This window comes from Emys orbicularis, chromosome 4, assembly GCF_028017835.1.
Source record: "Emys orbicularis isolate rEmyOrb1 chromosome 4, rEmyOrb1.hap1, whole genome shotgun sequence".
Classification (NCBI taxonomy): domain Eukaryota; kingdom Metazoa; phylum Chordata; order Testudines; family Emydidae; genus Emys; species Emys orbicularis.
In genome coordinates, this window is record NC_088686.1 from 63,163,375 (window position 1) to 63,177,815 (window position 14,441).

At 39.4% G+C, this 14,441-nt stretch overlaps 1 protein-coding gene across 1 annotated transcript in view; it reads left to right on the forward strand.

The window, feature by feature from the left end:
* Positions 1 to 14,441, forward strand: part of RTF1 (RTF1 homolog, Paf1/RNA polymerase II complex component) — a 42,215-nt gene that overhangs the window by 7,062 nt on the left and 20,712 nt on the right. The window contains exons 3-6 of the mRNA XM_065403123.1: positions 2,926 to 3,073; positions 6,540 to 6,744; positions 11,735 to 11,849; positions 14,190 to 14,301. Of these exons, the coding sequence (XP_065259195.1) occupies positions 2,926 to 3,073; positions 6,540 to 6,744; positions 11,735 to 11,849; positions 14,190 to 14,301 (580 nt within the window). The remainder of the gene's footprint in view (positions 1 to 2,925; positions 3,074 to 6,539; positions 6,745 to 11,734; positions 11,850 to 14,189; positions 14,302 to 14,441) is intronic.

Consider the following 14,441-nt stretch of genomic DNA (forward strand, 5'->3'; position numbering starts at 1 on the left):
TTTCAGTTACAACACAGAATACAAAGTGTATAGTACTCACTTTATATTTTTGATTACAAATATTTGCACTGTAAAAAACAAAAGAAATAGTATTTTTCAGTTCACCTCATACAAGTACTGTAGTGCAATCTCTTTATCATCAAAGTTGAATTTACAAATGTAGAATTATGTACAAAAAATAACTGCATTGAAAAATAAAACAATGTAAAACTTTAGAGCCTACAAGTCCACTCAGTCTTACGTCTGCCAATCGCTCAGACAAACAAACTTGGTTACGGTTTGCAGGAGATAATGCTGCCCACTTCTTGTTTACAATGTCATCCGAAAGTGAGAACAGGCGTTCGTGTGGCACTGTTGTAGTCGGTGTCACAAGATGTTTACATGCCAGATGCGCTAAAGATGCATATGTCCCTTCATCTTCAACCACTATTCCATGGGACATGCATCCATTCTGGGTTCTGCTCGATAACGATCCAAAGCAGTGTGGACTGCGCATGTTCATTTTCATCATCTGAGTCAGACGCCACCAGCAGAACATTGATTTTCTTTTTTGGTGGTCGGGTTCTGTAGTTTCCATATCGGAGTGTTGCTCTTTTAAGACTTCTGAAAGCATGCTCCACGCCTCGTCCCTCTCCGATTTTGGAAGGTACTTCTGATTCTTAAACCTTGGGTTGAGTGCTGTAGCTATTTTTAGAAATCTCACATTGGTATCTTCTTTGCGTTTTGTCAAATCTGCTGCGAAAGTGTCCTTAAAACAAACGTGCTGGGTCATCATCCGAGACTGCTATAAAATGAAATATATGGCAGAATGCGGATAAAACAGAGCCGAAGACATAGTTCTCCCCCAAGGAGTTCAGTCAAAAATTAAATGAACACATTATTTTTTAACGAGCATCATCATTATGGAAGCATATCCTCTGGAGTGGTGGCTGAAGCATAAAGGGGTATGAATGTTTAGCATATCTGGCATGTAAATACTTTGCAACGCCGTCTACAAAAGTGCCATGCGAACACCTGTTCTCACTTTCAGGTGACATTGTAAATAAGAAGCAGACAGCAGCATCTCCTGTAAATGTAAAGAACTTGTTTGTCTTGGCGATTGGCTGAACAAGAAGTAGGACTGAATGGACTTGTAGGCTCTAAAGTTTTACATCGTTTTGTTTTTGAGAGAAGCTATGTAACAAAAGAAATCTACATTTGTAAGTTGCACTTTCATGATAAAGAGATTGCACGACAGTACATATATGAGGTGATTGAAAGACTTCCTTTTGTTTTTCATTTTTACAGTGCAAATATTTGTAATAAAATAATATAAAGTGAGCACTGTACACTTTGTGTTGTAATAGAAATCAATATATTTGAAAATGTAGAAACATACAAATATTTAATAAATTTCAATTGGTATTTTATTGTTTAACAGTGCGATTAATTGTGATTAATTTTTGAGTTAATCGTGTGAGTTAACTGCAATTAATTGACAGCCCTATTAATTAGGCAGTAGTTTTGTGTCCCCTCTCTTTTTAAAAAGGCTGGGGGAATGGTCTTGAGTGCAAGATCTCACTCATGCAAAAGGATATATGTTGCTCTACCACAAGGAGTTTCTATTTAAGGGACTGGTTGCTTAAATAATGTCAGGTGGACTGGACCCTGACTGTGGGTGGTCACGGGAATGAGGTTAATATAATGGCATGGTGTGAAGATACAAAAATTTTAAAACTCTTACCCCTTTTGGAGATAGAACCTTCTTTCATATCCAGTGGGAATTCCCAAAAGCACAAGACTACTGGTAGTTAATAAGGGACCAGAGCATATGAACACACTATATGTTTACTGAATGATCGTTGACCCTTCTTGTGGGTCGATCAGCTGTGACTGGGTGATGAGTGGTAAGGGATGAAGAAGAAACCTAATCAGAAAATATACGGTATAATAGAAGGTAAAAGGAATTTGTGCAACTACAGGGACACAATGTTAATCTTTTGCACCATGTCCGAGGTGCTGTCCATACATACTTACAGACTTTAAGGTCAGAAGGGACCATCATGATCCTCTAGTCTGACCTCCTGCACATTGCAGGCTACAGAACCTCATTGATCTCTCCCCCACCCCCCCTTACAAGAAGGTACAGTCCTGCCCCAGGAAGCTTTTACTTTAAGCATAATAACAACCAGAGAAGGATGTTAAGAGAATGCTGAAGTTGAGCCTTTTATACTTAAAAGTCAAACTAAACTTATAGTTCCCGTGGCAGCGGTTACTGTGTCTTACATATATGGAAATATTTTGTATTATTGCATATGGTGTTCCATGCATTAATTTAGGGACAAAAAAACTGCAATTACCATATGACTTGTCTGTTCTGTGTATTCCTGGTAGGGGTTGAGGATGAGGACTTTTTTGTAGGACTCTGTCTCTATACCTCTTCCCCTTAGTGGAATCTAAAATGTGCTTCTTGAATAAACTTGATTTGGAAACAAATCAATCACTTTTTCCTGTTTAATAGTGGGAGACTAAAGCTAAAACACTGAATAAGAAATGTCCAGCTATATTGGTAAACTTTTTTTTTTCCTGAGTAAAAGCCCTCAGTACTCAGATTTGCTGTTAAATATTACAAAACAATTATTTTAGAATTTGGGGACCTTTCTGTGCCTTAAAACTGTTTTGTCCTATCAATATGAGCCATCTGTTAGCAGGTGGTAAAAATCTGGATGATTTTCATGTGACTGTTAGGTCTGATGGGATAAATGCACGGCTTGCCATTTGCCTCAGTTTTCTTGTAGCACTGATTTGTCTTCCAGCTGTCCGTATATTGGAATGTTTCTCAAAACTATTTCTTACACTGTGGTATGGTTTTGATTATTTTTGAGGATAGTGGGTGGGGTCTTCCAGTGCCTTGTCTCATGTTTGTCCTTTCCTTTTACTTTTCAGTGGACTGTTGGAGGTTCTAAAAACAAAAAGAAGGGAAAAGCTGGCAAAGTAGAGAAGAAGGGAGCTATGAAGAAACAGATGAACAAAGCTGCCTCCTCAGGCAGCTCAGACAAAGAGAGCTCAGCTGAGAGTTCAGCACCTGAAGAGGGTAAGAAAACACTCCTTGTGCACCAGCTGACAGTGCTACTCAGAATGAAGCTACCTCATTTTATGTGCTATTCAGTATGTCAGTGATACCCCAAATCATCTTCAGAACACTTGTTTTATGCTCCTAGTAATCTGGATGGTCTTGTCAAATGATGTTTAGACTTGCGGTGGCTCGGCACTGACCTCAAACTGCCTGTAGTTAAGTACAGTATTGCTGAAAGCACTTATTAAAAATACTAAATAGTACTTCAACAGAAAAATGTTAAACCTATCTGTCTCTGTTAGAAATTAAAGATGGGGAGGGCAGAGTTTTTAGGCCCTCTAGTTTGTTCCTCCCCTTTAGGAACCACTGTCTTTTATTCCCATGGATGTCCCCCCACACTCTCATAAACTTTTCCTTTGACTGTCGTTACAGGTACTGTGCTGTATGGGGAATACTTAATTATGTATTCATATAAGACTGCTAATTATCCTATACACTGTATCAAAATTCTTATACTATGTGTTGCTGAAATTGTAGAAGAAAAGTCAAGTGTAACTTTGTTTATGGTAAAAACGTCAGGCAGGTATCTGGTAATGGAATAGGTCTAGGAAGATGTTAGACCCATTGTTTATCTATTCCATTATTCTGTCTTGAACAGTGGCTGGTAACAGATATTTCAGAGGAAGATGCTGTAATCCATATTAATGCAAAGAAAAACTTACAATGACAGTTCTTGTTGCATCCAGGCACATCCCACCCACTCAAAACCTTAAAAGCATTAAAATAAATTAAGGGAAAACTCTCCCATATTCTTTGCCACTTTCATAATGCCTGCCGTAGTGGTGATAACATTCTTAGAAGTTTAGGGTTGTTACTTCCATTTTCAACAAATACTGAAAAGCAATATGTTCCCCAGCTTTATCAAACACACACTGACTGGAAAACTTAACAGTCACCTCAGCAATGTTAAGGCAGAATAATTTCCTAAGTGAATGAACTGTGTGACAATCAGATATGCCAATCTGTTGATATAAGAGCATATGAGCTTAAGGATTTGTGCTAGATTGCAAGATTGAAGTTGGGGGGTGTAGAGCCCTATAAAATCTCTGTTAACAAGAACTCGGACGGAATCGTGGAATCAAAATAATACAGAATCCAGGCTCTCCCTAGCATTAGGACCGCAGTGGCAGGCGGGCAGTGCAGGCTACACAGCTGAGCTAACTGCAGCCCCAGAGGTAAGAAACCAGTGGATGCTGGGAGGGGGGATGTGGGGGCTAGGGCTGTGGGGGAGGGACATGCGGGGTGCTAGGGCCACCAGGGAGTTCAAGGGCTAGGGGAGAAGGGCCAGCATCTGGGATTTAAGTGCAGCTTTTGAGAACTCAGTTCCTTGCTGTGTTAGTTTCACAGGAGTTGCGGCTCTCAGGCAGACTCCAGCCATGCAACAAAACATTGATCAGTACAGCAAGCTACCGCCTCTCGCCCACCATCTCATCAGAACTGTATGAACAATGGCTGGTATTTCTGCGCAGCACTCAAAATGAGCCTATCCCAGATCCACTGTATCTTTGCACTTACTGGAAAGTTATGAAAGGACGAGCGCCTAAAATAGCAGAGGTTGTCTTACCCTTACATCTTTTTTCCCTGTCAGCTCTGTAGACACAGAGAGAAGCTTTAGTAAATATAAAAATCTACTTGCAGCCAAGAGGGAATCACTTTCTGAAGGAAACACTACAAGGCTAACCATGTTGTACCATAGTGGAGATGTCTGCCAGAAATGACGTTTAAGTTTGTCAATTTGTAATGCTACTCAGCAATAAACTGATGTGATAGTTTGAAATTATTTAATCAAATTTGAAATGAATTTAAGCATTCCTTCAGAATATAGGAAGTTTGAAAGTACTGAGTTGAATTTAAAATGGCAACAATGACTGCTGCAAGGATGAAATATTTGATGCTTAGTGCATTTTTTTACTTTTTAATTCAAATATGAATTCAGTTGAATTGACACCGTAAGAGCTCTTACTTCTGTGTACTTGTGTTACTGTTCAGCAATGTTAGTTTGGTCACGTTACTGAGCACTACTTTAAAAAGTGATTTACAATGTATTACTTTTACTGTATACTGTATATCTGCAGGTTATTTTGTTTAAATTGTAGGATTTTTTTTGTAAAATCAGTTTTTCCCATTGCAGTCCAATTCTGAACATTTTTATGCATTTACAGTAAGGCTACTTAATTGTTGTCAATGTATCAAACCATTTTGATTTAAAAAAAACCCCATAAAGACAGAATTAATTAAAAAAAAAAAAATGGGGAAAAAAGCAATCAGAAAATAATAAATCTGAAAATCCACAATAATAAAACAGATTTCATAGGGTCCTAGGGCTGTATTGCTTTTTAGTATCTGTTGGGGATGGGGTCAGGAATCCAAGATTCCATCCGTGACTCTGGGAGGGCAATATGGTGTATTGGTTAAAATGACAATGTGGAACAATCAATCGAGATGCAGTATGGCTGGGTAATATTTGGGTGGTCCCATCAGAGGCCGAAGCTCTGTTCTCAGCAGTTCCTGAAGCTAATTTGTTTGTAAAGTTATGGTGGGGAGGTACTGGCAGTTATAATTGATTGCCTTCTTGGGTTGTCTAGCAATAAAGGTGGTGAAGGGTATGGAACTATAAACTACCGTCAGTTGAGCTGAGAGATGAACTTAAGGTCTGCTCAAGGAACTATCCCTTGGGGGAGTCTGTCTCAGCTCTAGCCTGTGTTGTAGCTTAGCAATGTTGTCACCTGAAGTCCTATTCAAACAACATTCTGTTGTTTCAACAACTATGGGAATTATGATGTTGACAGTGCTTAAGCTGTCAGCTTCATGCTGGTGTATTAAAACTAACTTGTAGGAAACCTGGAACCTACTTCTAAGTGGTACTGTGTCCTACTTAGCAGATGTAAAGTAATATGTGGGGCATAAATCAGATCACAGATTAACGTTCTTGTCAAAAAGGGTTGAAAAATTAAAAAATGGTAGTCACTTTTGATATCTTATATTCAGTGTGCATCAACCTGATCTTCATCTAAACAACGTGAAAAATTCACATACTCTGTCACTCAGTATTTTTGTTTCTTCTACATTTCAGGAAAAATAAGTTTAACAGTCCTATCAAAATGAAAACTTCTTTGCATCTTTGAGTGGACATTATGGTGGAACAGTAGTGACACCATAATCTCTTGGAAATTCTGTAAAGTCCTTGGACTCCATGATACCTTGTAGATAGTAGTGCATTTTGGGTGAAAGCAAAGTATTCCATTTAAATGTACTGTCTTTCAATTTAATTGGCTTTATTCTGATTCCTTCTTATTCCATACTGTTACTAGTGTAGTGGAGAACTAATATGGCTGCCATATTCCACATCCATTGTTGGTAGGGCCAAGCTGGAGTACTTAGTTTAACCTCAGCATAACATAATTGTCCCATGGTTTCATTTCAGGTGAAGTGTCTGATTCAGAGAGCAACAGCTCCTCCTCCAGCTCAGATTCAGATTCATCATCTGAAGATGAGGAGTTCCACGATGGTTATGGGGAAGACCTGATGGGAGATGAGGAGGACAGAGCTCGGCTAGAACAGATGACAGAGAAGGAGAGGGAACAGGAGCTATTTAACCGGATAGAGAAGAGGGAAGTGCTGAAGAGAAGGTAAGTTTATGAATTAAGAAGAACATAAGAACGGCCATAATGGGTCAGACCAATTGTCTGTCTAGCCCAGGATCCCGTCTTCTGACAGTGGCCTGTGCCAGATGCTTCAAAGGGAATGAACAGAACAGAGCAGTTATCAAGTGATCCATCCCCTGTCATCCAGTTCCAGCTTCTGGCAGTTGGAGGATTAGAGACACCGAGAGCATAGGGTTGTGTCCTGGACCATCTTGACTAATAGCCATTGATGGACCTGTTCTCCATGAACTTCTCTAGTTCTTTTTTAAACCCACTTATACTTTTTCCCTTCACAACATCCTCTGGCGATGAGTTCTACAGGTTGACTGTTCATTGTGTGAAGAACCATTTGCTTTGGTTTGTTTTAAACCTGCTGCCTATTAATTTCATTGAGTGACCCCTAGTTCTTGTATTATGTGAAGGGGTAAATAACACTTCCCTATGCACTTTCTCTACACCATTCATGGTTTTATAGACCTCTGTTATATCCCTGCTTAGTTTCTCTTTACTAAGCTGAACAGACAGTCTTTTTAATTTCTCTTCGTATGGAAGCTGTTCCATATCCTTAATCATCTTTGTTACCCTTCTCTGTATCTTTTCCAATTCTAATATCTTTTTTGAGATGGGGCGACCAGAACTGCATGCAGTAGTCAAGGTGTGGGCGTACCATACATTTATCTAGCAGCATTATATTTTCTGTCTTATTTTCTATCCATTTCCTAATGGTTCCTAACATTCTGTTAGCTTTTTTGACTGCTGCTGCCAGTGAGCAGATGTTTTTCAGAGAACTATCCATGACGACTCCAATATCTCTTTCTTGAGTGGTAACAGCTAATTTTTAGACCCCATCATTTCCTAGGTATAGTTGGGATTATGTTTTACAACATGCATTACTTCGCATTTATCAGCATTGAATTTCATCTGCAATTTTGTTGCCCAGTCACCCATTTCTGTGAGATCCCTTTGTAACTCTTAGTTAAATCCAAAGCTAACTGCAATCATCTGCAAACTTTGCCACCTCACTGTTTACCCCTTTTTCCAGATCATTTATTATGAATATGTTGAACAGCATTGGTCTCAATACAGATCCTTGGGGGGACCCTGCTATTTACCTCTCCCCACTGTGAAAACTGAGCTTGCATTCCTACCCTTTTGTTTCCTGTCTTCTAACCAGCTACTGATCCATGAGAAGACCATGTGACATTACTCAGGGTACAATCTGGATTGCTGAACAGCTGTGTCCTCTCAATTCTTCAAGCTGGGGTGCCTTTTACACTGCTTTGCTGTGAGAGCAACCACTTTTGGCCTGCTCACATACGGCCTCTCGCATGCAAATTACTGCCAGCTGAGTTATGAGTGCTCTAGCCATTCACTCCTGAATTATATTGCAGAGTGACACCAGCAAATTCCCAGTCCCAGACTTGTCCCCAGAATGTGCATCTTGTACTGTTCAGCTCTTTCCTTCTGGACAATACAAGCTCATAGTCTATTTTATTCATAGAAAATAATGTTTGGACAACTTCATTTGAGAGAACTCTTCAATCCAAATGTACACTGGTTTAGATAAAACAATAAAACAAGTTTATTAACTACCGAAAGATGGATTTTAAGTGATTACATGTAATGAGGAATAAATCAGAATTGGTTACAAAAATATAAAAGGTAAAATTCAAATGAATACCTAACTTAACAAGCTAAGTGAATTTAAAGTAAAAAGGTTTCTCTCACCACGTGCTTACAGCAGTCTGGCTGGATTCTTTTCAGCCAGGACTCCTCCCCCAGTTCAGTGATGCTTCCTTTGTCTTTCAAGTGTTGATGCCATGAGTTAGAGATGAGGGGAGAAAGATAATCTGGAGAATGTTCCCCTTTCTTGTAGCATTTCTCTTCTTTGAGAATCAACTCCAGCTGGGATTCAGGCGACAGCAAGTCTGTTTGCATGGGAACTTCCAGCTGTTCCACTGTCAGGATATACATTTTTTTGCTCACACCCCTTTTTCCTGCTGAAGAATGGCTGCTTAACCAGGTGATGGTTCATTGTCTGGCTAGACACCTTCGGAGTGGTGAACAGCTACCTTTTGTCAACAAAACTTTGTAGTGTAGACAAGGCCTTAGATTGAGTGGTTGTTGTGTCTCTCTCTCTTGTCAAACTTGCTATTTCAGTGATAAAATTCTTTCTGTTAAAGGTGGTGCTGTTGCGTGTAACTGACAAAATTATGGTTTACATGAAACAGATTTTTCCCTTCTATTCTACTTTTTCTCAATGTTTTTCATCTCTTCTTCCCTCCTTTCCTCTGGCAGGTCTGTAGAGGGGAGGGTTCTGGCCTACTACCCATGCCAGTATGATCAGTTATGGGATCTTCATGAGTCTGGCCCAGCCTGGCTGTTACTAGAGTCTGCTTTTAGCAGTTTCTTCCAAGTCTTCTCTGAACAGTCTCTGTCTTCAGATAGTTCATGAATCAGTTTGGGTGAAAAATTGGTGGTATTCTACACACTCTGTATTCACAGCCTCAGTTGAAATGGATGTTTCTGCTAAAGCAAGTAGTTGAAGCTGAGAATTTTAAACTGTTGTCTCTAGGTTTGTGTTAACACTCTATTGAGGTGAATCGATGCAGGCTTTGTGCGGAGAATCAGAGGGTAGGAGAAAAGGGAATCCATTCATTTCTCCCCCAACCAAGTGGCTTGTAATGGAGCAGCTGCATAGCCATTATATTACAGCTTATGTGCCATAAGAGAAGCTTGGACCCCTCAGAGGAACTAATTTCCTTTCACTTTAGAAACTTACATGGGCTTCTACATTGCTACTGCTTCGATCATCTTCAGTGCAGAATTCTTGATGCTCAGGTAATGTCTGCTGTACTGAAAGTGCCAGAATGGAGCAAGTGTCTCTCTAAATCCCCAGGGGAATAACTTGAGAATCCCCATCTCTTACAAACCATCTGCTCAGTTGGTCTAGTTACCATGCTGGTTAAGAAAACCTATAAACAGCTGAGCATTGCTAGGAGTGGCTCAAGATCTTTTCAGGGTCTTCTGTTTAATTTTTAAAATTTTGGCAACTTGTTGAATTTAAAGTGTTTTGCAAAAGTTTGCTAGATGAGGGGGAGTTTAGTTTCTCATCCTAGGAAATACTCTGTGATATACCCATGTAACTCCTCAATCCATGATGTTTTGGATCCACCTCAGTGACTTGCTGTTACATTGTTCTGTGCGTTAGGAAAGTGGAGTTGAACTAAACATGTTAACATGTTGGCGGGGTTTAGTTGATCATCCTTTAGGATATGGAGATTTAACACCTTGGAATAGTCAACTTTGAATATTTGAAGGTGTCTGCTGAGGCAACCTGGAGGGGAGCCACTGTGCTGGAGAAAAGGAAGATGAAGTTGAGCTTGGACTCTAGGGAGGAGCTAGTCCCACATGGTCTCCTCCTCACCCCTTGTGGGGTAGTTCCATCTTCCCTTGATCTGTGCTCTTCAGTGCCCAGTTTCCCTCCATTCTACTTTCACTTTCTCTAAGGCAAGGTGGACTGCATGTTGAACAAGATATGGGGAGATATCAGCATGGAGCTGGTGTTTTGAAACTCTGGAAACACTAATTGTGATTTTCCGATAACATCTTGGGAGCTGGGGCCAGTGGCTGGCAAGTGATACCCTTCTTGAGTGAACAGAATACCTTTTTCCAGGGCTCAGCAGCGGGTTTTTGGAGATTCCTAGTGGAGTGGTAGAGAGCCTTCATTGACTGAGCCTCTTGAAAGGAGGTTGATGAGAACTGGAAACTAATTTACTCCGCTCTGGTCCCTCAACAGAGCACATTAATAAAAGTTTGTCAACATTCTTCTTGGGGGCTAAGTGTTCCAATAGAACTACTTGTTTGAGTAAAGTTACATACATGCTCAATCTTTTGCAGGATTGGGCTGTTAGAGTAGAGATGGTGTTCTCTAACCAGAAAATCTAGATTCTTAGTTTTACTTTTTTTTTTAATTATTATTATTATTATTATTATTATTATTATTATTATTAAAGGAAGCGAGCACTGTTTCTGTGACAGGTTTCAGAGTAGCAGCGTGTTAGTCTGTATCCGCAAAAAGAACAGGAGTACTTGTGGCACCTTAGAGACTAACAAATTTATTTGAGCATAAACCCATTGGAAGACCCATCTACATAAATGATGCTATACAGGTCAGCGTTGAGTTTGTACATGCAGGCATCAAAAATATGCTGCTTTTCTCCGCTGTAGGCTCAATCACTCTGCTGCAGCACTCCTCCCCATTCTGTGCATGTCTCCTCCCAAGTTGGCTGGTGTTTGAATGGAAGCCCTAATTGTAGTTTTATAATAATGTCAAGCCATGTCTTTGTTCTCTGGCTGTTTTGTAATGTGAATTATGTGTATGATAGAACTGGGACCAAATCTGAAATACAATTTTGTTCTTGTAGCTTATGAATACTAGAGGCATGCTTTTTCTGGTTCTTTTGGAAAGGTCTATAGCTGTGGAGTTGAACACTGAAGTTTGTATGGGTGCTGAAAAAGAAACTTCACAAGCTTTTAGGCTGAAATCTAAAGAACCTGATTATATTTAGGCACTGTTCTGCAATGTAACAAATAACAAAATTTGCAAGTTAGTATGTCTGTTCCCCTAGGTATAACATGGCATCACATGTACCTTTCCAAGGAGTAGGTGTCTGGGTTCTAGATTACTATCAAACTTCAACTACTGGTTCTTACTGTACTTGGCTTGACTGTTCCAATTCCCATTTTATCACAGCATAACTGTGGCTCAACTGTGAATTGAGCATGTATCCATTTTCTTTAACTTCAGGCACTATTTCAGTGATAGAGAACTCAATATTTTATACTTACTGTCCATCTCAGTTTTTAATCCATAATGCTCCTTGAATCTGATGCCCGTCCTTATCTGAGTCATGCCGGAAATTGGTTTCAGCCCTTTCATCTACTTTCTTCTGCCCCACTTGTTTATGCCTAGATTTGAAATTAAGAAGAAACTAAAAACAGCAAAAAAGAAAGAAAAAAAGGAGAAAAAGAAAAAGCAAGAGGAAGAGCAGGAGAAGAAAAAGCTCTCACAGATCCAGGAATGCCAGGTAAGAGAAACAGCAATTCTCACTACTAGAGTCACTTTATCCCACAGAGGAATGCTGCTGCCTTTTGCCCTCCTTCCTGCCACTTTCCATACCCCTCCCAGCAACCTGGTAGGGGGCAGGGAAGTCAGGTCACTTCTGTGCTCAATGCAATCTTGAGTTTTCAGATCACAAAGAACGTACAAATTAAAGAAAATATATAGCTATATTTGTTCTTCTATTATATAATATTTGCTTAACTGTTTTCATTCTAAAGGGGCTTTTTGTTGTTGCTTATATCTTTTTGTCAAACTTTTACCTTTCAAGCTGAAATTTCCCACATTTGGTCCCATGGTGGAAGTGAATTTTTTAGGGGAGTTTGACCAAAAACAGTTAAGCCATTTTTGAGCAAAGAATAATGAATAATAATTTTTCTATTTTTTAAAAAAAATTAATAGCTCCTAGTGCCCCTCTGGTGTGGAGCAGAAGTGTAAAAGGTGGTAGGGACATAAGCACATCTGCAGCCTAGAGACTTTCTGTAGTCTGGTGGAAAATCTGTTTAGAATTAAGTCAAGTTATAAGTTCTTAAACGTGTGTTGTGCATGTGTACAGACTTTATATGAGAGTTCTCTTTGAAGAACGACCTCGGAATATTCTGATGACTCTATTACCTGCATTTATAAGGAAGTTGAGCTGAATTTCTCATTACACGTGCAAGTGCATGTGGCAATGTTCTAGGGGGGCCAGAGGTAGGGCTCTGAAGGAATGTGTTCATGTCATGAAGGACTGTATTGTAATTCACATGCATAAGGGGTAAGAGTTAATTATGCAAGAATACTTTGGTATTTCTTGCCTCTTGAGTGCTTCACTTGGCAACTTTAATGCTCTTTTAATATAGCTTTCTGTGTGAAATTTAATTTACACAATTTTACTCTTCTAGCAAATATAAAGAAAGAACCCGCTTTGTCTATATAGTCTTTTATCTCCTATCTGGGTAACATCCCTTGTGTGTACTTTACTTATATGTGATAAATGGCAGAGCCACATGTTACAATTTTTCTGCATCTTTAATTGACTCGTGTGTATTTTGCCAACTATTCCATCTTTCCTAGGGGCTACCTCTAAAATTCCAAACATTTGAACAACTTCAAACAACTGCCACTTTTTTTTGAAAAACAACCTGCCAGTGAAACGATTTTGTTGTTGTTGTTTGGTTTTTTTGCCCTTGCAAAGAAACTTCATTGGTCTGAAGTGCAGGTTGTGCAATATGCACTCTTGCACCGATGACAGATTTTAAAGTCTGCTATCTCATAACCCACGAGGGCTAGAAATGAGAGCTTTATACCACTCGAAAGGCAAGGGCCTGAGCTTTCTACTTGTGTTCCATTGGGAAGTTCCAAGATCAGACTTTACAGTGATGGTAGTAGAGCTACTTTAGGAAACGTTCAGCTACATCTAAAAATTTTAGTTGGTTTTTGCCCTTGATGTCTATGCTGTTGGGCTTGTGGTACCAAGAAAGTCTGGAGGGGGAAAAATAGTAACTCTTGAACCCAAATCATTTGTACTATAGTAGTTCTGGAACACACAGCATAAACAGAACACTCAGCTCGTGGTGTGTTAGAAAGGTTTTGTCCAAGAATATCCTGCATAAGTCGCTCAGGACTTATGCTGATAGAACCTTCCATACTACACTACCAGGTATTTGAGATAGAGGTGCTGAAAATGGAAAAATCTCTTGTGAAAAATGGCATCTTCAAGTTGTTTCCATCTTGCAGAGTTTGAAATGGAACAGTATTTTGTTTTTTGAAATTCTGTGCAAAATATATTTTGAAAAATGTATAACTTTTTCCCCATCATCCCCCTTTTTCCCTTTTGTCACTGCGTGCAATAAAATGAATGATGTCCAGGATTATTTACCTTGATTGCCCCATTTTTCTGTTGCCATTTTAACTTTTCAAAACTTCTGAGACTCGCAAAGTTAGTTTCATTTTTGCTTTTGCCACTCTGTAACTCTTCCAAAATTGAAGTTCTGAAATTTAGCCAAAAAAGTGAAAACAAACTCTAGGCAAAACTCAATGGCAGAAAGGAATAAGGAAGGAAAAAGCAAAGAAGAGAGAAACAAAAAATTAAACTTTGAAATTTGAAATATCAATCTTCAGTTTTGACACAGAGCTTAGGATTTTCAAAGGCTTTTCTGAAAATTTTCAGGTTTTTGGGGGGAGGGGAAAGGGACTTTATTGAATCGTTCGAATGAAAAATTTCAACCAGCTCTAATTCTAGAATAGAGAACTTTTAACTTTGTTCCTCATTTCAGTCTCTGAGCTGTGGCTAGGTAATGAAGTGTTCTCTGTGCACGCCCTTTAGGTGATGTCACACAACAAAGAACGACGGTCAAAGCGGGATGAGAAACTGGATAAGAAATCTCAGGCCATGGAGGAACTGAAAGCAGAGAGAGAGAAAAGGAAGAACAGAACAGGTGAGTGTGAAAATTTGTTGTTGACCTGCAAAGAACGTAATTTGGAGTGCGTTTACTAATCATGTAATATGGCTGTAGCAGGTGATGCTGGGGCACTAGTCTCTAAACTGGTGTCAATACAAAAAACTCAGTTAAGTGGA